The 24,066-nt window shown below is 52.9% G+C and overlaps 1 protein-coding gene across 1 annotated transcript in view; it reads right to left on the bottom strand.

The window, feature by feature from the left end:
* SH2D3C (SH2 domain containing 3C) overlaps positions 1–22,730 on the bottom strand; it is a 60,731-nt gene extending 38,001 nt beyond the window's left edge. Inside the window, exons 1-3 of the mRNA XM_011988706.1 lie at positions 22,552–22,730; positions 18,295–18,772; positions 5,852–5,891 (exon numbers count right to left, since the gene is read on the bottom strand). Of these exons, the coding sequence (XP_011844096.1) occupies positions 5,852–5,891; positions 18,295–18,772; positions 22,552–22,588 (555 nt within the window). The 5' untranslated portion in view covers positions 22,589–22,730. The remainder of the gene's footprint in view (positions 1–5,851; positions 5,892–18,294; positions 18,773–22,551) is intronic.
* Between the last annotated feature and the right edge of the window lie 1,336 nt (positions 22,731–24,066).

The raw sequence follows: 24,066 nt of genomic DNA, 5'->3' as shown, positions 1-24,066 counted from the left end.
GTTTGGAATCAGAGACTCTGCTGGGAATCGCGGATGTTCACTGATAAGACTCTGGGGGTGCAGAGAGCCAGTAAAGCCCAGTGGTTAGAGGGGCAGCCTGGGTTCAACTGTCCCCTAACTACTGGTGCGCCCACTCCCACCAGCCCCTTCCCTGGGATCTACGACTTACTTGTGGAAAATGCACCTGTCAAACGCAGCTAAAGCCTGCGCTGACCTCATAGAACTCTTGTAAGCTTTTGCTGAGCTGGTGCATGTAAGTTGCCAGGCATGAAATAAGCGCTCAATAAGTGCACGCTATTATTTTCAAGCTTCCTGTCTTAGAAACTGGACTTTTTGGCCCGGCATGGTGGCTCACGCCTGTAATCCCAGCACCCTGGGAGGCCAGGGCAAGTGGATCACTTGAGGCCAGGAGTTCGAGACCAGTCTGGCCAGCATGGTGAAATCCTTTATTAAAAACACAAAAAAATTAGCCGGGTGTGGTGGCACATGCCTGTAATCCCAGCTACTCAGGAGGCTGAGGCCTGAGAATCGCTTGAACCCAGGAGGCAGAGGTTGCAGTGAGGTGAGATTGTACCACTGCACTCCAGCCTGGGTGATGGAGCAAGACTCTGTCTCAAAAAGAAAAAGAAACTGGACTTTTTGTCCCAGAACCACATACTCTTCAATGCAAAGGGAGCCATTGCTGATTCCCCATCAGTCAGGCCTCAGGTCTAAATCCTTCTGACAGACTGTGTGACCGCAGGTGGGTGAGTCCACCTCTCTGAGCCTCAGTTGTTTGTTTGTGTTCTGTAAATACATCTGAAGCTCTGGGCAAGCAGCCTGGAATTTTATGGTCTTGGAATTTAAGAATCCTTTTCTTAGAATCAAAGGATACACAAAACAGTTCTGGAAGCTGACTCCTCAAAGATGAGTATCTCAAGGTAGGAGGGGGCTTTTGGTTTTGTTTTTTTGAGACAGAGTTTTGTTCTTGTTGCCCAGGCTGGAGTGGAATGGAGTGATCTCGGCTCACTGCAATTTCGGCTGCCCAGGCTCAAGCAATTCTCCTGCCTCAGCTTCCCGAGTAGCTGGGATTACAGGTGTGCGCCACTATGCTTGGTTAATTTTTTTTTCTTTTCGTAGAGATGGGGTTTCACCATGTTGGCCAGGCTGGTCTTGAACTCTTGACCTCAAGTGATCCGCCCGCCTTGGCCTCCCAAAGTGCTGGTATTACAGGCATGAGCCACCACGCCCAGCCTAAGAGGGGGCTTTTGGAACCCAACTATTGATTCCTTTTAACCCTCATTTGACTTTTTTTTTTTTTTTTTTTTAAAGAGGCAGGGTATCCCTCTGTAGGCCAGGCTGGAGCACAGTGGCGTAATCACAGCATTGACCTCCTGGGCTCAAGCAATTCTCTTGCCTCAGCCTCCCAAGTAGCTGGGACTACAGGCGCGCACCACCACACTCAGCTAATTTTCTGTTTTTTCAAGACACAGTCTCACTCTGTCACCCAGGTTGGAGTGCAGTGGCTCAATCTCTGCTCACTGCAGCCTCTCCCTCCTGGGTTCAAGTGATTCTCATGCCTCAGCCACCCAAGTAGTTCCTAGTAGCTGGGATTACAGGCATGCACCACCATACCCAGATTACTATTATTATTTTATTTATTTATTTTTTTTGAGATGGAGTCTCTCTCTGTCTCTCACGCTGGAGTGCAGTGGCACGATCTCCACTCACTGCCAGCTCCGTCGCCTCCCAGGTTCACGCTATTCTCCTGCCTCAGCCTCCCAAGAAGATGGGACTACAGGTGCCCACCACCATGCAGGGCTAATTTTTTTTGTATTTTTAGTAGAGATGGGGTTTCACCGTGTTCACCAGGATGGTCTCGATCTCCTGACCTTGTGATCTGCCCGCCTCGGCCTCCCAAAGTGCTGGGATTACAGGCGTGAGCCACCGCGCCCGGCCACTATTATTATTATTATTATTATTATTTTGAGATGGAATCTCACTCCATTGCCCAGACTGGAGTGCAGTGGCAAGATCTCAGCTCACTGTAACCTCCAATTCCCAGATTCAAGCAATTCTGCTGCCTCATTCTCCTGAGTAGCTGGGATTACAATAGTGCACCTGGATATCTTTTTTATATCTTTTTCTAGTAGAGATGGGGTTTCACAGTGTTAGCCAGGATGGTCTCGATCTCCTGACCTCATGATCCACCCGCCTCGGCCTCCCAAAGTGCTGGGATTACAGGCGTGAGCCACGGCGCCCGGTCAATTTTTTGTATTTTTAGTAGCGGGGTTTCACTATCTTGGCTAGGCTGGTCTCAAACTCGTGGCCTCAAGTGATTCGCCGGCCTTGGCCTCCCAATTCCAAGGCCCAAGTCCCCCAAAGTGCTGGGATTACAGGTGTAAGCCACCTCACCCGGCCTTCCCAGCTAATTTTTATATATTTTTTGTAGAGACAGGATCTTGCTAAGTTGCCCAGGCTGGTCTCGAACTCCTGGCCTTAAATGACCCTCCCACCTCGGCCTCCCAATTGCTGGGATTACAGGCATGAGCCACTGTGCCCAGAACCTCATCTGAGTCTTGAAACTAAAATTAACATTCCTTTGACTTTGTCCTTTGGGAGACTGTTTAATCAGTTCTACTGAGTAGATACTACTTATTTTACAATGTTTAAAACAAAACAAAAAAAAAAAAACCCTACATTTTTAACCCCTAAAAATAAACTATAGGAAAAAATATAAAGCTAACATTCTTCACAGGGTTCTCACCACCTTACAGGCAGCTGGGGTCTGCGGGATGCTGAAATATGCCCCCTGCATTCCAACCATTGCCTTTGGTGTTAGTTTTCCCCAGGTCCTCCCTCCCACAGTGGCATAAGGGTTCTGGAACTTCTGCTAGACTTGCTCCTACCCTAGACTCTGTTTCTGGGCTCATGCAGTTTACTTTCTGACTTTGTCCACACTCCTGTCTCTGCCGGGACAGCTCTCCTACCCATCTCTGCTTAACTTTGTCTCCTTTCTAGCATTTCACTCATGGAGAGATCTCAGTGAATGTTCCCAGTCAACTGCAAAGGCCTGGCTCCAATGCCTCCTCCTCCAGAAAGCTTTCCTTGATCTCCAGCTCCCCAGCTCCCCAGCTGAAAGTCATCCCCCACGTCTGGAGCTCCCACAGCTTCTGGTGATGGTGAGGGGGCAGCAAGCTCAGGACTTCCCACGCTGCTCCATTACTAGTCACTTACATAGAGTTGTGCAGGTAGCATCTCAGGGTGATGAAATGTCCCTGTGGTGAGGAGCTAGGCCAGCCCACGCTGTTCCAGGCCTAGGTCCCCCACTCATGGCCATGAGCTCCCTGAAGCCATAGCAACCCTGGGTTGGAGGCACCCTTGTTACCATTTCACATAGTCAAACACAGGCTCAGGGAGGCAATGCCACACCCAAAGCCAGTGGCAAGTAAGTGGCAGATCTCAGACTAAAATTTGTTTTTTAGTTTTGTGGGGTTTTTTATATCAGCCTACATCATGCCTTTTTTTTTCTTTTTTGAGATTGAGTCTTGCTCAGTCGCCCAGGCTAGAGTACAGTGGTGCTATCTCGAGTCACTGCAACCTCTGCCTCCTGGGTTCAAGGAAGTCTCCTGCCTCAGCCTCCCCGGTAGCTGGGATTACAGGCATGTGCCACCACGTCTGGCTAATTTTTGTATTTCTAGTAGAGATGGGATTTCGCCATGTTGGCCAGCCTGGTCTCAAACTGCTGACCTCAGGTGATCTGCCCGCCTCGGCCTCCCAAAGTGCTGGGATTACAGGCATGAGCCACTGTGCCTAGCCTGAGCCACTGCACCTGGCCCATCATGCTTTGACGGGACTAAAATTTGGATCTGCTAGGCGTGGTCACTCATGTTTGTATTCCCAGCACTTTGGGAGACTGAGGCAGGAGGATCACTTGAGGCCAGGCATTTGAGACCAGCCTGGGCAACATAGTGAGACCCCATCTTTAAAAAAAAATTTTTTTTTTTGGCCGGGTGTGGTGGCTCACACCTGTAATCTCAGCACTTTGGGAGGCCAAGGCAGGCAGATCATGAGGTCAGGAGATCGAGACCATCCTGGCTAACACAGTGAAACTCCATCTCTACTAAAAATACAAAAAATTAGCTGGGTGTGGTGGCAGGCACCTGTAGTCCCAGCTACTCGGGAGGCTGAGGCAGGAGAATGGTGTGAACCTGGGAGGTAGAGCTTGCAGTGAGCCGAGATCGCGCCACCGTGTTCCAGCCTGGGCGACAGAGTGAGACTCCATCTCTTTAAATTAGCAGTGGCACACACATGTAGTCCTAGGGACTTAGGAGGCTAAGGTGGGAGGATTGCTTGAGCCCAGAAGCACAAGGCTGCAGTGACAGACAGAGAGAGATCCCATCTCTTAAAAAATAATAATAAAAATAAAAGTTGGATCTGATGGATTGCAAAAAACAAGCGCAAAGCACCGTATGATTCTTCCGTGGGTCCCACCTGGACCAGGAGCCCTTTGAATTCAGGGCCTGGTGCTCCTTGCCCTCTGCCTATTCTCAGTACTCGGCACAGGGCCTTGCTCAGGGTGGGGGCTCCTGGGGGTAGAAGGCCAAGGGCTTTGGCTATAGTCCTGGCATCAAACTCGGGGTGTAATCCCAGTTCTTCCTCATAATATCAGGTTGGTGTAAAAGTAACTGTGGTTTTCACCATTAAAAGTATGCGGGGTAGGGGGCTAGGGGAGGGAGAGCATTAAGAAAAATACCTAATGTAGATCATGGCTTGATGGGTGCAGCCAACCACCATGGCACGTGTATACCTATGTAACAAACCTGCATGTTCTGCACATGAACATGTTACCCCAGAACTTACAGTATAAAAAAAAAAAAGAAAAAAAAAGTAATGTGACCCAGGGCAAGTCACTGCACTTCTCTGGACCTCAAGTTTCCCATCCGTAAATGGGCACAAGAAGGCTCTCCCTACCCAGTGATGAGGGAGAGAATCAAAGATCTCTCATGTAAAGAATGCCTCTCTTCCAGTGTCTAGCAGCCAGCACAGGGTCTGCACACAGTAGGCACTCAATATGTTATTTATGATTATGATTATTACTATCATTGTTATTTCAAAACTGCATTTGCTTTTTTTTTTCCCAGGCTGGGGTGCAGTGGCGCAATCTCAGCTCACTACAACCTCTGCCTCCGGGGTTCAAGCAATTCTCCTGCCTCAGTTTCCTGAGTAGCTGGGATTACAGGCACGCACCACCATATCTGGCTAAGTTTTTGTATTTTTAGTAGGCAAAGGGTTTCATCATGTTGGCCAGACTCGTCCTGAGCTCCTGACCTCAGGTGATCCACCCGCCTTGGCCTCTCAAAGTGCTGGGATTACAAGCCTGAGCCACTGTGCTCTGCCAAAACTGCATTTCAGTGTTCCCAGTACCCAGGATAAATTAAGCTTTGGATAAATCTGAGCTGTGCCCATTATCTGTGATAAAGAACTGAGTCATCCTCTCCTGCTCCCTGCTCCCAGAGGCAGCACACAGTAGGTGCACAAAGATTGGGTGGGATTGGAAGGCTGCATCGTTTGCACAGAGACACTGTTGGGGACCCATCCAGCTGGCAAGTGGGTGGGGTCAGATGATATCAAATACTGGGATGCCCTGAGTTTGGGGCCAGGAGAGAATAATGGCTGGTGTAGGAAGAAGGTGCGGAGAATGAAACTGGATCCAAATGCTGCCTCGACTCCGAGAACCTCCCCTCCCGGGGAATACACAGTGAGGTCTGGCTCCTAACAAGGCTTGAGGAAGGGCTCTGCCCACCCGTAATGGAACAGGCTCTGAGACCTTCAGTGTCCTCTGACCAACCCCTGGCCCAGCCCCTCCTACCTTCACATAGTCGCCGCCAGCCTCCGGCTCTCCAGCAGCCCTGGAAGGAGAGGAGACAAGTGAGCATCCCCAGCCCTGCTTGGCTCCCCAGATGCCAGTCTCTTGCCTGCCTGCCTGCCTGGGGCCAGCACCTGGCCCTTGGGACCCCAGCAGGCTCACCCTGAAGGCAGGAGGGGGCACTTATCAGCTGGCCTGGCTCCTCCACTTTCCAGCTGTGCACCCCTAGGCAAGTCCCTTCACCTCTCTGAGCCTGCATTTCGTATCTGTAAATCAGGAATAATGACAGTCTCTGCCTAATGACTTTGACTGGAGGACTCAGGGCTTAATGAACGTTAACCTGCTTATTATGGAGCCTGCTTCCCGAACCACTGTCTTCCCTGGACTACGGACACTATGCTTCCCTGGTTTTCTTCTTCTCTCTGCCCTCCCCACCCCCTCCTCCCACCCCACCCCCATCATCCCTGACTCTAAACCCTGGAGGGCCCCAGGCTGGGGATCAGCCCCTGTCCTCCTACCCTGCACTCACTTCCTAGGGTAGAGTGACCTAGTCACGGCCACTGCCAAGCACACTGCGGAGCCACTGCTGATGCTAGAGGGCTAAGGAATTGACTCCGCCCCCAGGGTGGAGAGCCTGGAGAGGCCAGAGGCCAGAGGTGGCTATTTTTCCTTCCTTCTTCCTGAGGGCCACCATGAACCACTCCCCCCACTGCACTGCCTTAAATGCTACCCCTACCCTCAGGCAGCCTGGACCTGCCCCTCCATCCCCAGACTTGGAAACCCAACTACCTCCTGGATGCCTCCCCTTGGATATCTGAAGGCTATCTCCAACTTGTTGTATCCAAAGCAGAACTGTGGCTCCTCCCCGCCCCCTCCCCATCTTCCCCGGCTCAGCTGATGTCAGTTTCCTCTTTCCTGCCACTTTGGCCAAAAACCATATGGTCCTTTGTGCCCCTTCTCTTCCATTCAGCTCCACACCCAGTCCATCAGGAAATCCTGCCGCTCCACCGTCAGAATCTTCTCCGCATGTCCACCCCGTCCCCACAGTGGGGCCACCCTCGTGTCTCCGGTGGAGCAGAGAAGCCTTCCCTCGGGCTCCGTGTCCACTCTCATCACCCACAGTCAGCTTCTGCCCTGAGACCAGAAGGCGCCCAAGCTTACAACCTAAGCAGATCATGGCACACACACCATCCTCAGCCTTTCAGCGGCTCCCATCTCTAGAAGAACACAATCTAAACTCCTCTCTGCGGCCGTGCAATTTATCATCCAAACCAGAACTTTTCTTCCTTTGCAAGAGTAAAGAGGGTACCATGATTATGCCAGAAAAACAGGCAAAAATTGGCTCATCTGTTCCCTAACCCACAAGGTCCTGTGTGGCCTGCTGGTATCCAACAGCCACCCCACCACCTCTCCAGCCTGTCTCCCTTGCACCTCCTGTCCCTTATTCTGCCTCTGCCCCACCCTCCTTGGCAATTTGTTCCGGCCACAGGGCCTTCGCTCTTGCTGTTCCCTCTGCGTGGAATGCTCTTCCCCAAGGGCTTCATGAAGCTTGTCCCTCCTCCCTCTTTATTCAGGGCTTTGCTTAATGTCACCTCTTTGGAGAAGCCTTCCCTGACCTCCCCACCTCGAATAGTCCCTCATTCCTTCACTCTGTGTTCCCAATCCTACTTTATTTTCAATTTTTGCAATTTCTGCCTGAAATGGTCACTTTATATTTAATTGCTGACTTAATTATCTGATGCCCTTATGAAAGTGTTGACTTTGTCTAATTCACCATTGAGACCCAGTCATCAACATAGTGCCTGCAGGAGCTCAAGAAATATTGCTTAAAGAAAAATTAGCCGGGTGTGGCAGCGAACGCCTGTAATCCCGGTTACTTGGGACGCTGAGGCAAGAGAATCACTTGAACCCAAGAAGAAGAGGTTGAAAGAAAGCAATATTGCTTAAAGGGATGCATGAATAGTAAACAGTCATGTTAATTGTTAATCGCTGTCATCATTAATTTTGTTAGGTTGGGCCCAGGTTCTCTGGCTAAGAAAGGCCTCAGGCTTCCCATCTGCAAAATGGGGAGGAGAGGTCAAATATTGGACCACCTCCTCAAATACAGGAGCTTCATATTTTAAAAAAAAAAAGGAAGCCGAGATAAAAAATAAAATTGTGGGTTCCCCCAATCCTAAGGCCAAAAGCTCCTCCTCCTTGAGACGTTATCTGATAGCCCTCCCTGTTCTAACATTCTAGGATTCTTCATCTCTAATCTTCTCTCCTAGAAAGCCCTAGCTGGTATCCAACCACAGTTCCTCAAGCTACAGCCCAGCAACAGTAGGCTTTTGGGCTCTCTCTGTCCAGCAGCAGTGGAGTGAGCTACAGTAGGGACCCCTCCCCCATCCACCTCCGCCCACTCTTCCCGGGTGAGGCGTCCCATCCCAACATTTCCTGCTATTCAGGCCCGGAAATCCTCCCACTGCTGGGAACAAATTGGCCAGGACACTGGATCAACCCAGCGCTTCCTCCTGCTTCCTGTACTTCCCCTCGGGCTCTGGAACAGGGGTAGAGCCTTGGAGACAGGGTGCCTGCACAAGAGATCAGGCCTGACTAGGGTGGCCAGAGCCTATAGGGGTGCTCAGGGCAGAGGCCCAGGTCAGGGAAGCTGAGGCTCTGGGGCCACTCTTCCACCCCATGGCCTCACCACAGGGTGGCGCTACAACACTCTGACATGTCCAAGACACAATGACCATGCCCAGTTACGATCTGCTACCATCACTTGCCTGGACTATCACCACCACCTCCCCCTGGCCTCCCTGCCTCCATCTGTGTCCCTGCAACCTATTCTCCCCGCACAGCAGCCACAGCAGTACTGTTCAAATGCAAGTCAGATCACAGCTTTCCTCTGCTCCAACCCACTTGCGTGGCCCCCAGCTTCACTTACAGTAAGAGCCAAGGTCTTGGAAACAGCCTTGCACACTGACCTCATGGCCCACGACATTCCTCCTCACCCGCGCTGCTCCATCTCCCCCGCCCCACCTCAGGGTCTTTGCACTTCCTATTCCCGCTGCCTGGAATATTTTCCTCCAGACATCCCCTGGGTTCCCTCCCTCATGCTCTTGGCTGTTGTTGTTGTTGTTGAGACGGAGTCTCACTCCATCGCCCAGGCTAGAGTGCAGTGGCGCGATCTTGGCTGACTGCAACCTCCGCCTCCCGTGTCCAAGCAATTCTCCTGCCTCAGCCTCCCAAGTAGGTGGGATTACAGGTGACCACCACCACGCCAGGCTAATTTTTTGTATTTTTAGCAGAGACGGGGTTTCGCCATGTTGGCCAGGTTGGTCTTCAACTCCTGATCTCAGGTGACCTGCCTGCCTCAGCCTCCCAAAAAGTGCTGGGATTACAGGCATGAGCCACCATGCCTGGCCCTTCAGTTCTTCTTTTTTTTTTTTGAGACAGAGTCTCGCTCTATCATTTAGGCTGGGATGCAGTGGTGAGATCATGGCCACCATAGCCTCGACCTCCTGGCTGGAGCGATCCTCCCATGTCAGCCTCCCAAAGTGTTGGGATTACAGGTGTGAGCGACCACACCCAGCCCCTCCTTCAGTTCTTCACTAAAATGTCCCCTTCTCAGCAAGGCCTTCTGGCCACCCTTTCTGAAAGTGTGATCTTCCCCAACTCCCACATTCCCTTCCCTGCTTAATTTTGCCCTGACCCCTCATCTGACTTAGCACACATTTCCTCTCATGTAATGACTAGCTCCTCTCACTACAATGTCAGCCCCACGAGGACAAGGGTTTATGTTTCTGTCTAGACAATGTTAGGAACCATCAGGAACTTAGTAAGTATATTTTTTTGAATGAATGAATGAATGAATGAGTAAATGAGTGTCACAGCAGCCCCCTGCAGCCCTGAGGACAAAGTCTAGTCCTCCTGGCTGGGCCATCTGTGACCCAGCCTCTGCTGGTCAAATCCCTTCTCTCTCTTCTCCCTTCCTTGCACTCTGGCCTTCTCAAACTTCCTCCAAAGAGCTCGACCCCCTGCAGCCTCAGGGCCTTTGTACGTGCTGTTCCCTCTGCCTGGAATGTCCTCTCTCCCTTTTGGCTAGGGTTGGTCATTCCTACGCAGCCTTCAGAGTTCAGTTTGCTTGGGGATTTCTAGAAAACTCTCCCTCCCATTGTAATGATCAAATCCAGGAATCAAAGCATCCATTTGTAAAACTCAGCTCCACTAATTAATTCCTTTATTCCTCATTTTACAAACCTAAAAGAGACTTCTCCTGCCGTATTAGTGGTGAAATCAATTAATAAATAATAGTGACAATTGAGCTAAATCAGTCCCATTAATCATCAGCTTTAATTATTTAAATAACCAACCCCTTTCACTGCCTGTATTAACTGATTTGTTCTGATAACTGATACCACTTACTGCATACATTAGCTTAATTAATTGGATTAATGAGCAGTAATTAAAGCCCATTATCCTTCTTTTCCCCCAATGCATGTTTAAATCTAAGCTTTACCTTCAGGGCCTTCATCCTGGGCCAGAAGGAAGGGTGACGTTCCCCCAGAGGACCTGTAGGAGAAGGGGTGGGGAGGGGCTGCCGTCCTGCCCCACCCTGGCCCTCTTTCATGATGGTGGCCTGGTCCTCTGCAGAGGCCTGTCTGCTCTCTGTCCCTGTCTGTTCCCTTGGGCCTTGAGGCCTGGACATATGTCCTCAAGTGGAGACCTCCCCAAGCTCTGCCACCTGCCTCTCAGCTTTTCCCCTGCCCCCGATCCCTGGCTCCCTGCCTTCCCTCTCTGAAGCTCAACTTCCTCATCTGTAAAGTGGGCACAGTATAACTACCTCCCCAGAAGGGCGTGAGAAGGAGGGGTGCAAGTTCCCTGGCCCATGTGGGGCTCCTCTTGCTGTCCCAGCCTCTACCCATGAAGATCGGCCACCCTCCCAAACTGCCCCTCCTGGGGGGCTGGGCTGAAGTTGCTTTCCTCCCTTTTTTTTTTTTTTTTTTTGAGATGAAGTCTTGCTTTGTTGCCCAGGAGTGCAGTGTCATGATCTCGGCTCACTGCAACTTCCGCCTCCCGGGTTCAAGTGAATCTCTTGCCTCAGCCTCCTAAGTAGCTGAGACTACAAGTGCGTGCCACCATGCCCGGCCAGTTTTTGTATTTTTAGTAGAGATGGGGTTTCACCACGTTGGCCGGGCTCGTCTTGAACTCCTGACCTCAGGTGATCCACCTGCCTTGGCCTCCCAAAGTGCTGGGGTTACAGGTGTGAGCCCTGTGCCCAGCCTCTTTCCTTCCTTCACACCCATCTTCACTCCTTCCTTCATGCCCATCTTCACTCACCCACTGCAGAGAAGCAACAGGCACCTGCCCGCTCTGAGCTTCTCAGTCCTTAAAGGCCCTGGGCAAAGAGAGCTGGGTGGAAAGCCCCATCTCGCCCAGGATACCAGCCATGGGGCCTGTGGGATTCCCTGCCGGGACGATTCTTGGCTTTAGTCCTGCCCCACTCCCCAAGATGGGCCACTATTGTGTCCAGCACATCCTGCTCCCTCTCCACCGTCTGGAGCCCTCAGTCTTCCTGAGCAGGCTGGGGTGTCCAGCAGGAGCTCAGGACGGGCGACAGCCCTGTGAGGAGAAGGCCATTCTTCCCAGGGCGGAGCTGAGGATGCTGGGCCCTGAGAGCTGCCACCCGAGTCTCAAAACCTGCCAAAGAAGAGAGTGAAAACAAAAGGCATCTACTGAGCGCTGGCGGCTGATGGAATGCCTGTGATCTCGAAGCCCCATTTTACAGCGGAGAAAACTGAAGCTTGTAACTTGACCCAGGGCATGCAGCTGCTCAGACTAGAACCAGTTGGCCTGATGTCTAATTCTCTGCTCTGTTCCTTACATGGGTGGACCTCCCCCTCCCAGATATTGGGAGCCATTTCTGGGTGGAGAGGAGGAGAAGCTAGAGAGGGAAGGCAAAGAAACAGACAAACAAAAAAATAACATTTCAACCAGAGCCCAGAACCAATGTCAGGAAGAGGAAATGGGGTGGAGCCTGAGCGGGCCCTCAGCTGAGAGGTAGGAAGTGGCGTGGCTCTGGGCAAGTCCCTCTCATCAGGCCTCAGTTTCCCCTTCTACAGCATGAGTAGCTCCTGTTTACTGGTACTTACTCAGGCCAAGCCCAGAATAAATGCTTTACCTGACATATCCCATCCTCACAGTGACTCTATGAAGCAGCTGCTGTCATTGTCCCCAATTTACTGATGGGGAAACTAAGGCTCAGAGAGGAAAAGGGACTTGCTCAAGGTCACACAGTCAGTGGGCCTCTGAGCTACTGCTGTACCTGACCCCTATCCTCCCCAGCCCTCACCCCACACAGGTCCAGCAGCCTGCAACAGGGTCCCCTGAGGGTTTGGGGGGATGTGGATCCAGCTAGGGATCGGGGGAACAGCCCATCCTTCCCAAACCAGCCCAGTTCCCACAGCCCAAGGCATCCGGGGGTCTCAAGGACTGTGAGAAAGTCTCCACAGGAAATGAGAGCCAGGAGCAGCTGGGCCCCTTCGGAAGACAAGGACCAGCCTCCCAGAGCCTGAAGAGGCTGCACAGACGGGGCCCACCACGACCCCCTCCCCTGGTGGGTAATCGCTACCAGATGCCCGGCAGCTGACGTCACCCTGCAGGGCCGAGAGGGTCGTGGGACTCTGGGGAGAGTTGGGAATTCTTGGACCAGAATCAACATTCCAAAAGGAAATGGGGTGGGGGGTGGGGGAGTATCCTGGCCTGTTTTCAGTGCCTGGCACCAGGTCTGTGGCAGGGGCAACACAGGGTACCCCTGGTTCTCAAGTCTCCGTTTCCTTCCAAACAGCCCCTTGGGAGTGAGGGTCGGAGCTTGGATCTCCAAGTGGGAGGCAAAGGACTCTCAGAGGAGGCACTAAAATGCGACACGGAACAGCAATCAGATTATCCTAAAAGTTCGAGGCTGCCACAAGCTATGATCGAGCCACTGCACTCCAGCCTAGGCAACAGAATGAGACCCTGTCTCAAAAAGATATCAAACACAGAAAAGATCCTCCTAAAAAAAGGTCTTTTAAAAACATAAGTCACAGTGGAGCCTGTCGCTGTTCAAGGCCAGCAATGGCTCCCGTTTTGCTCAGAGCCAAAGCCAGGTCCTCGCTGGGCCCTTCCAGGCCCTATGTTATCTGTACCCATTTCCATCCCAGCCTCCCAGACCACTCCTCCCTGTCCTCCCCACCTTGCTCTGCCCCAGCCACACTGGTCTCTGCTGTTCCCCAAACATGCCACCTCAGGGCCTTTATACTTGCTGTTCCCTGGGCCCGGTGTGCTCCTTCCCAGACAGCAAGAGGGTCTGTCCCTTCGTCTCCTTTGTTCAAATGTCACTTCCTCACTGGGCCTTTCTTTCTGGTTAACCTTCTTAAATTGGCACCGCCAGCCACTCCCTGCTTTCGCCAACCAATTCTAGAGCGGATTTTAAATTTTCTCGATAAGTCTTTTCTCTTCTAGTGGACCACAGAACTCATTTATCTTGTCTATCATCTGTCTCCCCTGCCCTGGAATGGGGACTCCCTGAGGGCAGGGTTTTGTCTGCCATGCTCACCGCTATCTCCCAGAACCTAGAACAGTGTCTGAGGCATAGCTGTACCTCAGTCAATATGAAAATGAATATCATTCCAACTCAACTGACTGCATCACCTCAAGCAAGTTATTAGCCTCACAAAAATCTCAATGTTTTCATCTGCAAAATGGGTTCCTTTCCAGGGGGTCATGGGAAGTCATTTGAAAGAATGGTAGAAAAAGCTGGCTGGGCGCGGTGGCTCACGCCTGTAATCCCAGCATTTTGGGAGGCAGAGGCGGGCAGATCACCTGAGGTCAGGAGTTCGAGATCAGCCTGACCAACATGGAGAAACTCCGTCTCTACTAAAAATACAAAAAAAAAAAAAAAAAATTAGCCAGGCGTGGTGGCACATGCCTGTAATCCCAGCTACTCGGGAGGCTGAGGCAGGAGAAATGCTTGAACCCAGGAGGCGGAGGTTGCAGAGAGCCGAGATCACGCCATTGCACTCCAGCCTGGACAACAAGAGTGAAACTCCATCTCAAAAAAATAAATAAATAAATAAATAAATAAAAGAAAAGAAAAAGCTTTGAGATCTTTACTTGCAGGAGGGGAAATGTGACCTAGTGGTTAAGAGCTTGGGCTTAGGAGCTAGTCAGGCCTGGGATCAAAGAGTCAGGCCTGACACCCAATTTCTCTGTGACCCCAGGAGAGTCCCTTCCCCTCTCTGAGCCTCAGTCTCCTCACTGGCAAAATGGAGCAAGTAGAGGCTCCCACCTCACAGGCCCCATGAGCTAGACAACACCTGTCAGGTGCTCGCTTGCTGTCAGCTGGTGATCATGCCTGGCAGGACCCTGGCCTGACAATTCCAGTGTGGGTGGGCATGGGGTAGGGAGTGCTGGGGCTTCCTGTCCCTCTCCAGGCTTGTGCTTCCTCCTCTGTAAGATGGATTGAGGAGCGAGGGTGCCTCTCTGGGACCTGCAGAAGACTGAGGGTCCTTGGGAGGTAGGCTAGGCTGGTGCTTTCTTTTTTTTTGAGGGGGGAGCTAAAGGTCCCTCCTCCCTCCTTCCTCTTCATCCCTATGATCTCAGCAGGGAACAGGACACCAGGAAACCCCTGCAGCCTCACCTTTTCCCCTTCCTTCCTCCTGCTCCAGGTGCACCCTGCCTCCCCAGGGGTGGGGGAGGGACAGTCTCCCCAGCTTAGGCCTGGGACAGCCTCCTCTAGACACTCAGGGACAGGGCCCCCGAACTTGCTCACTAGCAATTCCCTAATGTCCTCCTCCCCAAACTGGATGGATCCTCCGAGACCATCTCAGGCCCATCTGAACCACTGGGGAGACTGAGGACCAGAGTGGGGCAGGGCTAATCTGAGATCTCACGGACCAGACTGCTCCCCCAACTCCAGGGCACAGGGCTGAGGTTCAGAGACTTCTGGAAGAAATGTTCAACCGTGAGCCACCAGTGCAGATGGAGCACTGGGTCCCGGGGCACCAGAAGGGGGCTCAATCTGGTCTGCTAACCCCATCCTCCTCGGGACACTCCAGATGCTGGAGAGCAAGAGTCTCTCCATTTCCTTGGTCAGCTCCTGGCTAAGCATGATGCCAGAAGCACTGCTAGGCCCACCAGGGCTCTGTCCACAGAGCAAGAAGGCTTGGGCTGGGTCCTGGACTTGCCATTCTCAGCGGCCCTAGCCCTGCTGGAGAGGGATGTGTTGCCCAGGTGTTAAAAGCATGGGCCAGGAAGCTGGGATTAAACCCTGATTCTGACGCTCACCGGCTGTGTCAAACGCGGCAGGCAAGTCTTTCTTTCCTCATCTATAAAATGGGGGTGATAATAGTACCTCTCTCCTGGAGCTGTTGTGTAGAGTAGATAAGCAGATGCCTGACCTGCGGTGATAAAATTACACCCAAAGAAAGCTGGCTTAGAAAAGTCCCTGATGCTAACCCCACCCCCAAATTTGTCAGTTGCCCCAGGGGTGCAGATTTCCTCCTTCGACCTCTCCTGCTCCCCGCTGGCCCTCCTCAGGCCCAGCTCGGTCACTCACCCTCGGGACCCCAGCGCGGGGCACCTTCGGCCCACAGCAGTCATGCTTCCCCCGCTGTCGCCGCCTGCAGCCCGGGGACCTCCTAAGCTCAGCGGCTCCCGCCTTTCTCAGGCCACGGGGCTGCGGAGTTCAGTGCCGGATTCCGGGGGCGGAGACTGACCTGTAGACCACGCCCCCAGACACGCCCCTGCGCTCCTTGCCTGTCCCGGCTCCACCGCCTACTCCACAGGCAGGGAAGGACGCTCCCCGCCTCGGACATGGCCCTCCGCCTCCGGTCTCGCTCCGCCTCCGGTCTCGCTCCGCCCCCTCCCCATCAGTCCGTGTTGGGAAGGCCGCGCCCCCTAGCACACCCCTCCGCCTCGCCCGCCAGGCACCGAAGCTCGCTTCCCCAACAGCTCTCCGCGCAGCCTGGGTTAGGCCACGCCCCTATACACGCCCTCAACTCCGCCTCGCCTCGCCCCACCCCGCCCCGCCCCGCTCCCGCGAAACTCGGCTTCCCTGAGTGGGAGGGGCCAGGCCTCTGGTGCAGTCTCATACCTTGGGGTGCCTTAGAACGCCCCAGGACCCATCATCAAGCCCTCTCCCCTACATACAATCCTTGGTCCTCTACTCCCGAATGAGGGCGAATGTAGGAGGGGATGACAGAAGGCAGCCAGGGATGGTAGAAAAACATGAGTTCTATTAATCGTAAATATAGCGTTCCCATTGACTGAGTGCAGCATGCCAGCCACTGTGTTGAGATTTTACAGGTATGTTATTCTTGAATCCTCACCACAACCCGACCAGGGAGGCGCTATTGTTATGTTCATTTATCAGATGAGAAACTGAGGCTCCAAGAGAGGAGCAGATTTGTCCACTCATGCAGCCAGTAAGAGGCAGAATCTGGACTGGATTCATTTTACCCCTTTACATGGTCCTCTTCGCTGATCAGGGGTCTAGGCAATTACAGCTCAGAGACAGAGGCTGTGCTTGGTGTCTCAGGAAAAAGCTGCTCAAGAAAGTTACCAGAAAAAGAAAGAAAGAAAGAAAGAAAGGTCCCAGAACTGGCCCTACAATTACTTTTGCTCAGCTGGCTTTTGATTTATTTATTTATTTTTTGAGTTGGAGTCTCGCTCTGTCACCCAGGCTGGAGTGCAATGGCGCGATCTTGGCTCACTGCAACCTCTGCCTCCCAGGTTCAAGCAATTCTCCTGCCTCAGCTTCCCGAGTAGCTGGGATTACAGGTGTGCGCCACCACGCCCGGCTAATTTTTGTATTTTTAGTAGAGATAGGGTTACACTATGTTGGTTGGGCTGGTCTCTTTGGCCAGGCTGGTCTCAAACTCTTGACCTCGTGATCCGCCTATCTCGGCCACCCAAAGTGTTGGGATTACAGGCGTGAGCCACTGCGCCTGGCCAGCTGACTTTTTTTCTTTATTTCGACAGGCACATGTGACTGGTGTGGTTGATACAAAGGTTCTAAGGATTGAAAAGTTGGGGACGCCTTTGGCTGGGATTGAGGGGTCTCCCTGGATGTGAAAGACATGGCCCTAGGGTTGAGAAGGTGGTGAGTCCAATGTGGTACATAAGTGTGCAGCCTCTGGAGGCAAGCAGATTCTGCTCAAATCCCAGCTCTGTGTAACCTTGGTTGAGTCTCAGTTTCCCAATCTGTAAATGGGGCTAATAATTGAATCTTTTTTTTTTTTTTTTTCCAAGAGTGAGTCTTGCTCTGTCGCCGAGTCTGGAGCACAGTGGCATGATCTCGGCTCACTGCAACCTCCACCTCCCGAGTTCAAGCAATTCTCATGCCTCCACCTCCCAAGTAACTGGGATTACAGGCACATGCCACCACGCCCTGCTAGTTTTTGTATTTTTAGTAGAGATGGGGTTCTACTATGTTGGCCAGGCTGGTCTCAAACTCCTAGCCTCTCAAAATACTGGGATTACAGGCATGAGCCACCGCACCCAGCCTTAATGACTGAATCTTCTACTGAGTTTTCAGGGAGATATTTGTTCTGATACCCAGTAAAAATGCTTACTAAATGGGAGCTATTGTCCTATTATCACAATTTGTATTTTTGCATGAACTCAACTCACCCTATAACCAAACTAAGCTAACAAATCAAATGGTTTTCTAGACTAGGTGGAGGTATTGTCCAGCAGAACTAATGGTGACTATTTGGGTGAGGGGGTTCAGGGCAGGGATCTAGTGACTGGGTTTAGGATCCATCCAGCAGCTGAGGGCCCGTGCTAGAGGCTGACTGGGGCTTTGGAGGCAGGGGGGTCTCGGTTCACATGCTGGCTTTGTCATTAGCAAATGTGCACCCTGACTGAGGCAGATGACATTACCATGTGAATCTCAGCTTCCTCATCTGTCCTATGGAAACGGTAACAGTCTCGCCTTGCCAGTTTTATTTTGCTAATTACAAGTAAAGGGTTTATCACAGTGCCTGGTCTACAGTTAGCACCTGGTCAATGTGTAGGTTTTTTTCTTTTTAACCCAGATGTGTACTGGGTTTAAAAGAAGCCCAGGCGTGGTGGCTCATGCCTGTAATCCCAGCACTTTGGGAGGCCAAGGCGGGCAGATCACCTGAGGTCAGGAGTTCGAGGCCAGCCTGGCCAACATGGTGAAACCCTGTCTCTACTAAAAATACAAAAATCAGCCGGGCGTGGTGACTGGAGCCTGTAGTCCCAGCTACTCAGGGGGCTGAGGCAGGAAAATCGTTTGAACCCGGGAGGCAGAGGTTTCAGTGAGCCAGGATCATACCACTGCACTCCAGCCTGAGAGACAAAGCAACACTCTGTGTCAAAAAGAAAAAAAGAAAAGGAAAGAAAAAAAAAAAACAGAAGCCATCCCTGCAGGTCCCAACCAGTCCCTAGGCACCTACCTTTCTGAGTGCACGTCCCTGGGAGGTCTCTCCTCTTCCGTGTCTCCTGTGGGGACCTCAGGCTTTCTGATGGGGTCTACCTCCACTGCTGAAGGGTTGGGTTCCATTGCTGGGATGTCCTCTAGAGGGCCATTGGCCTTCACCATCACCTCCTTGGCTGCCTCCAAGCCTGGGGGGTCGGGTACACCTCGGGGTACCAGGTTGGGCTTGGGACCCACCTCCTGGGCCTGTTGGACAGCCTGTGAGTTCTGTGCTTTCTTGATGCTGGGGCGAGGCATGGTGCCCATGTGGCTGTACATGTCACTGGAGCGGGCATAGGCTGGGGGACTCTTGGGCACCGTCACCATGTCATCCTGCGTGGCTTCAAAGATGTCAGGCTCCAAATGGGACTGCCTACTGATGGGAGCTAAGGATCGTCTCAGAGTGAAGGACCGAGGGAGGTTGGAGAGACTCCCAAAGCCCTTGAACTTGAAGAACTCTAGCAGAGGGGAAGGGAAGGAAAAGAAGGTAATGACAATGTCAACATCAGTAATAATAATGAACAATTCCTGCAGTTTCACTCCGTGAGGGGCTAAAGAGGGCTGGGGGCTTCCTGGATACCCCTTCTAATTGTTAACACACCCCTGGAAGTGGTATAAGATGGGAGCTTTGGGATCACATAGTCCTGGACTTGAATTCCTGCTCTTTCACATCCTAGCTGTGTGACCTTAGGCAAGTCACTTGACCTCTCTGAGCTGAACCTCATTCTCCACATCAGTAAAATAGAGATTCCAACACCTACCTCCTAGGGCAATGTGAGAATTAAAGAAAAGCTTAGGCCAGGCATGGTGGCTCACGCCTGTAATCCCAGCACTTTGGGAGGCTGATGCGGGTGGATCACCTGAGGTCAGGAGTTTGAGACCAGCCTGGACAACATAGCAAGACCCTGTCTCTACAAAAAATAAAAAAGTAAGGCCAGGTGCTGTGGTTCACACCTGTGATCCCAGCACTTTGGGAGGCTGAGGCAGGTGGATCACCTGAGGTCAGGAGTTTGAGACCAGCCTGGACAACATGGTGAAAACCTGTCTCTACTAAAAATACAAAAGTTAGCCAGGCATGGTGGTGCATGTCTGTAATCCCAGCTACTTGGGAGGCTGAGGCAGGAGAATCACTTGAACCCTGGAGGTGGAGGCTGCAGTGAGCCAAGATTGCATCACTGCACTCCAGCCTGGGCGATAAGAGTGAGACTCCATCTCTAAATAAATAAATAAATAAAGTTAGCTGGATATGCTGGTGTGTGCCTGTAATCCCAGCTAGTTGGGAGGCTGAGGCAGGAGGATGGCTTGAGCCCAGGAGTTCAAGGTTGCCGTGCACTATGATGGCACCACTGCACTCCAGTCTGGGCAACAGAGCAAGAACCTGTCTCTAATAGTAATAATTATTTATTTATTATTTTTTCTTTTGAGACAGGGTCTCGCTCTGTCACCCAGGCTGGAGTGCACTGGTGCAATCTTGGCTCACTGCAACCTCCGCTTCCTGGGTTAAAGCGATGCTCCTGCCTCAGCCTCCCGAGTAGCTGGGATTACAGGCAAGTGCCACCACGCCCGGCTGATTTTTGTACTTTTAGTAGAGACAGGGTTTCACCATGTTGGCCAGGCTGGTCTCAAACTCCTGACCTCAAGGGCTCCACCCACCTCAGCCTCCAAAAGTGTTGGGATTACAGGGGTGAGCCACGGCGCCCGGCCACTGACAATAATAATTTTAAAATTTCTGAAAATGATTCTGCATCTGCCAAACATGTGCTGCAAGAATTCTCAGCATAACTCGGTGACACAGTTTAATTCCCATTTTCCAGATGTGAAAATTGAGATTGAGAGCAGTGTAATGAACTGAGGTCACGCTGCTGGTAGGTGGAGCAGGTATGCGTGTTTTGTGCTCGTATCGGGGGTTGGGGCGTGTTCCAGCCAGCCTCTGTGCACCTGGGGTGGGGGTAGAATGAGGAGGGGGTTGTTGCGAGCCTAAGGGTCGCACTGTCTGTGGTTCTCTCCTTCCTGTCAGCTGAGCCCAGCTCCAGACTCAAGAGGAACGGCTGGGGTGATACCATCTCCTGGTTTCCACAGGGGTGCATGTGAGTTCCCTACCCCTGCCCTCAGCTGTGGGACTGTCCCTTCTCACAGCCACCACCAACTGACTTCCCCATAGCCCCCAGATGAGCAAAAAGGAAAAACTCTAGCATTTTCCACGTCCTCAGCATCCTCCACCTCCTCAGCTGCTCGCACCCGTGCTGGGATGCAGGTAGGATGTCCCCAGTTGACAAGGGAGGAAACTGAGGTCCAGAGATGGGGAGGGACTCCCCCAGGGTCACACAGCAAGGCCGCAGCTGAGCCTGGACACAGACCAAGGGCTCGGCACAGCTGGGTCAGTGCTCAGGGGTTTGTGTCCCAGCCCTGCTGGCCCCATTTGGTTATTGCCTTGGTCTCCCGAGAAACGTGGTCGCAAATGTGGCCGCTCTGCCCTTCCGCTGCATGCGGTGGGGGTGGAAATTGCATCAGTGGCCAGAGGGAGGACCCCCAACCACCTTCTTTCTCAGCATCACTGGTTTTGCCTCCTGGGCACCAGGTGTTTGGAGGAGATAGTGGGGGCCGGGAGGGAAACTGAGGCCCAGACTCCAGGGTCTGGGATTGGGCCCTGCTCAATAGCCAGTGTGATCTCAGGCAAGTCTCCGGGCCTCAGCATTGCCCTCTGGGAAATGCAGTCATAATCGCTGCCCTTTACACCACCTGTCCCCCACCCTGGTGGGGTCAGATCAAAGGAATCAGGAGACAGAAAAAGTTTGCTGGGACTGGGAAGGACAGACACAGGAAAACAGAGCAGTGGGCCAGTGTGGCCCCTCACCCTGGAGCCTGGTTCTAGTAGCTCTGGGCTCTTTCCCTACCCAAATGTCAGCTCCCAGCCTCACTGCTGTTGGGAATGTGGGACAGCATCCCAGGACACCCCCATCCCCCTGCCGTCCCAGTAACTCCCCACCTGGGATCCCATGACACCCCCATCCCCCTACCTGGGATCCCATGACACCCCCATCCCCCTGCCGCCTCAGTAACTCCCCACCTGGGATCCCATGACACCCCCATGCCCCTGCCGCCCCAGTAACTCCCCACCTGGGATTCCATGACACCTCCATCCCCCTGCGCCCCAGTAACTTCCCACCTGGGATCCCATGACACCCCCATCCCCCTGTCGCCCCAGTAACTCCCCACCTGGGATCCCATGTGAGCCCAGGCCTGTGGGCAGGCGATGGAGTGTGCGAAGGCCTCCCCTGCCCAGCTGCGAGGTCAGAGACAGCCAGAGACACAGTGGACTGCAGAGATCGAGAGACACGGTGGGGAGACAAAGAGACAGAGACAAGAGAAGCACAGAGATGGAGAACGAAGTCAATGAGTCAGAGAGAGAGAGAGAGAGAGATGCTGGGCCAGAATGACAGCTAGAAAGCCACGGGGACGCCCAGAAGCAGAGACGTCTGCAGAGAGACAGTGATGGACAAAGAGAAAGAGAAACAAGGCTGGAAACAGGAGGATCGCTTGAGCCCAGGAGATCGAGACCAGCCTGGGCAACAAAGTGAGACCCCACCCCGGACTCTACAAAAAAAAAACAAAAAAATCAATTTTATTGTTTACTTATTTTTTTATATTTACTTATTTTTTGAGATGCAGTCTTGCTGTGTCGCCCAGGTTGGAGTGCAGTGGTGCAATCTCACTGTAATCTCCACCTCCCAGGTTCAAGCGTTTCTTCTGCCTCAACCTCTTGAGTAGCTGGGATTACAGGTGCTTGCCACCACACCCGGCTAATTTTTTGTATTTTTAGTAGAGATGGGTTTCACCACATTGGCCAGGCTGGTCTCGAACTCCTGACCTCAGGTGATCCCCTGGCCTCGGCCTCCCAAAGTGCTGGGATTACAGGCGTGAGCCACCACCGCACCCAGCCAAAAAAAAAAGTTAAATTGTGCCTGGAGTCCTAACTACTTGCCTAGCTACTTAAGAGGCTGAGGTGGGAGGATCACTTGAGCCTGGGAGGTCAAGACTGCAGTGAGCCGAGATTGTGCCACTGCACCCCAGCCTGGGTGACAGAGACACTGGCGTCCAAAGGTAAAAAACAAAAAAAGTAAAACAGTGAGAGAGAGAGAGAAACGGAAATGAAGACAGTGATGAAGAAACAGATGCAGAGAGAGGCCCAGAGGACAGCCAGGGATGGAGGACAGTGAAGACGGCACCCCGCACTCACTGAACTTTTTGCTGGTCTTCTTGGTCCCCTCTGTCATCTTGGCAAGTTGTGTGAAGCCCTTGGCCAGCTTGCGAGTGGCCGCGCAAGGCTCTGGACATCAAAGTTGAGGTGCCTCTCCCACCTCCCCTTCCCCTTTCTCTCACTCGCTTCCTCTGTGTATTTTTAAACCAGTGAAACTCCCACAGCTCCACCCTCCCCACCCTCTCCGCAGGGGGCGGGGGCTGGGGCCTCTCCTAGCCCCAGCCCCTGTGGGCCGCCTCCTTGGCCTCAGCAGCAGGGGCAGGGGGCAGACCGCAAGCCCGTGGGACCTGGAAGGTCTAAGGAGCAGGCCGCAGGCTCTGGGAACAGAGCCCAGTGGGCTGGGGGCCGCGGGGGACCTGCCAACAGCTGTCAGGGGGCCTGGCCGTCGGGCTGGGAAGGTGAGGGGAGTCAGGCCTGTGTGCAGGGCAGTTGCTTCTCAGCCTCTCTACCCAGGAGAGGGACTGGCAGCCGCAGATTGGAAAGAGCTGTGATCAGGCCCGTGGACTCTGGGCCACCCAGACCCAAGTTCCACTCTTGGCTGGCCATTTTGCCACGGTGTGTCCTCCCTGTGAACCGGGGGTACTTGCAGTGCTCACTTCACCAGCTTCAGCCATTGGTGTAGGGCCTGGCACAGAATCGGTGCCTACCAAAGCACAGTCACTGCTTTCCAAGCTATCAGGGAGATGTCATCATGTGGTCCACTGTACCCACTGGACAGAGATGGTGAAACCAAGGCACAGAGAGGCAGAGGGATTCCCCCAGGTAACACAGCTGGTTGCTGGCCCAGACTGGGTCACAACTCTCCCTTCTAGGCCCCTTAACCCATGGGCTGGTGCCTTTCCACACTACAAACTTACCGTGTGTGCAGGCTCAGGTGGGCAGACCAAGATGAGGAAATGCAACCTCCCCTCCATGGTCATCCTGAACATCTGCAAAGGGTGTCAGCAGCTGCTGGGGCTTGGGGCGGGGCCCAAGACCCAGGGCTTCCAATCCCAGCTATTTCCACCTCCGAAGCTTCAGTCACCTGATTTCTAGAATGGGGAGAAGTGGGAGGTATGCAGCCAACCTGCAGGGTTTTGGCATTTTATCTTGGACCCCAGGATGGCAACCCGGGCTGTGAGAGGAGTCCACTGCCATCTGATAGGGCACTTCCTGCATCCTCCATTAACAGTAACAGCCCCAGGGCGGGCATGGTGGCTCACACCTACAATCTCAGCATCTTGGGAGGTGGAGGCGGGTGGATCACCTGAGGTCAGGGGTTCGAGCACAGCCTGGCCAACATAGTGAAACCTCGTCTCTATTAAAAATACATTTTAGGCCGGGCACGGTGGCTCAAGCCTGTAATCCCAGCACTTTGGGACGCCCAGACGGGTGGATCACGAGGTCAGGAGATCGAGACCATCCTGGCTAACACGGTGAAACCCCGTCTCTACTAAAAAATACAAAAAAATAGCCGGGCGAGGTGGCGGGCGCCTGTAGTCCCAGCTACTCGGG

Source organism: Mandrillus leucophaeus, unplaced genomic scaffold, assembly GCF_000951045.1.
Source record: "Mandrillus leucophaeus isolate KB7577 unplaced genomic scaffold, Mleu.le_1.0 Scaffold109, whole genome shotgun sequence".
Classification (NCBI taxonomy): Eukaryota; Metazoa; Chordata; class Mammalia; order Primates; family Cercopithecidae; genus Mandrillus; species Mandrillus leucophaeus.
This window is presented reverse-complemented; position numbering and strand designations above follow the sequence as displayed.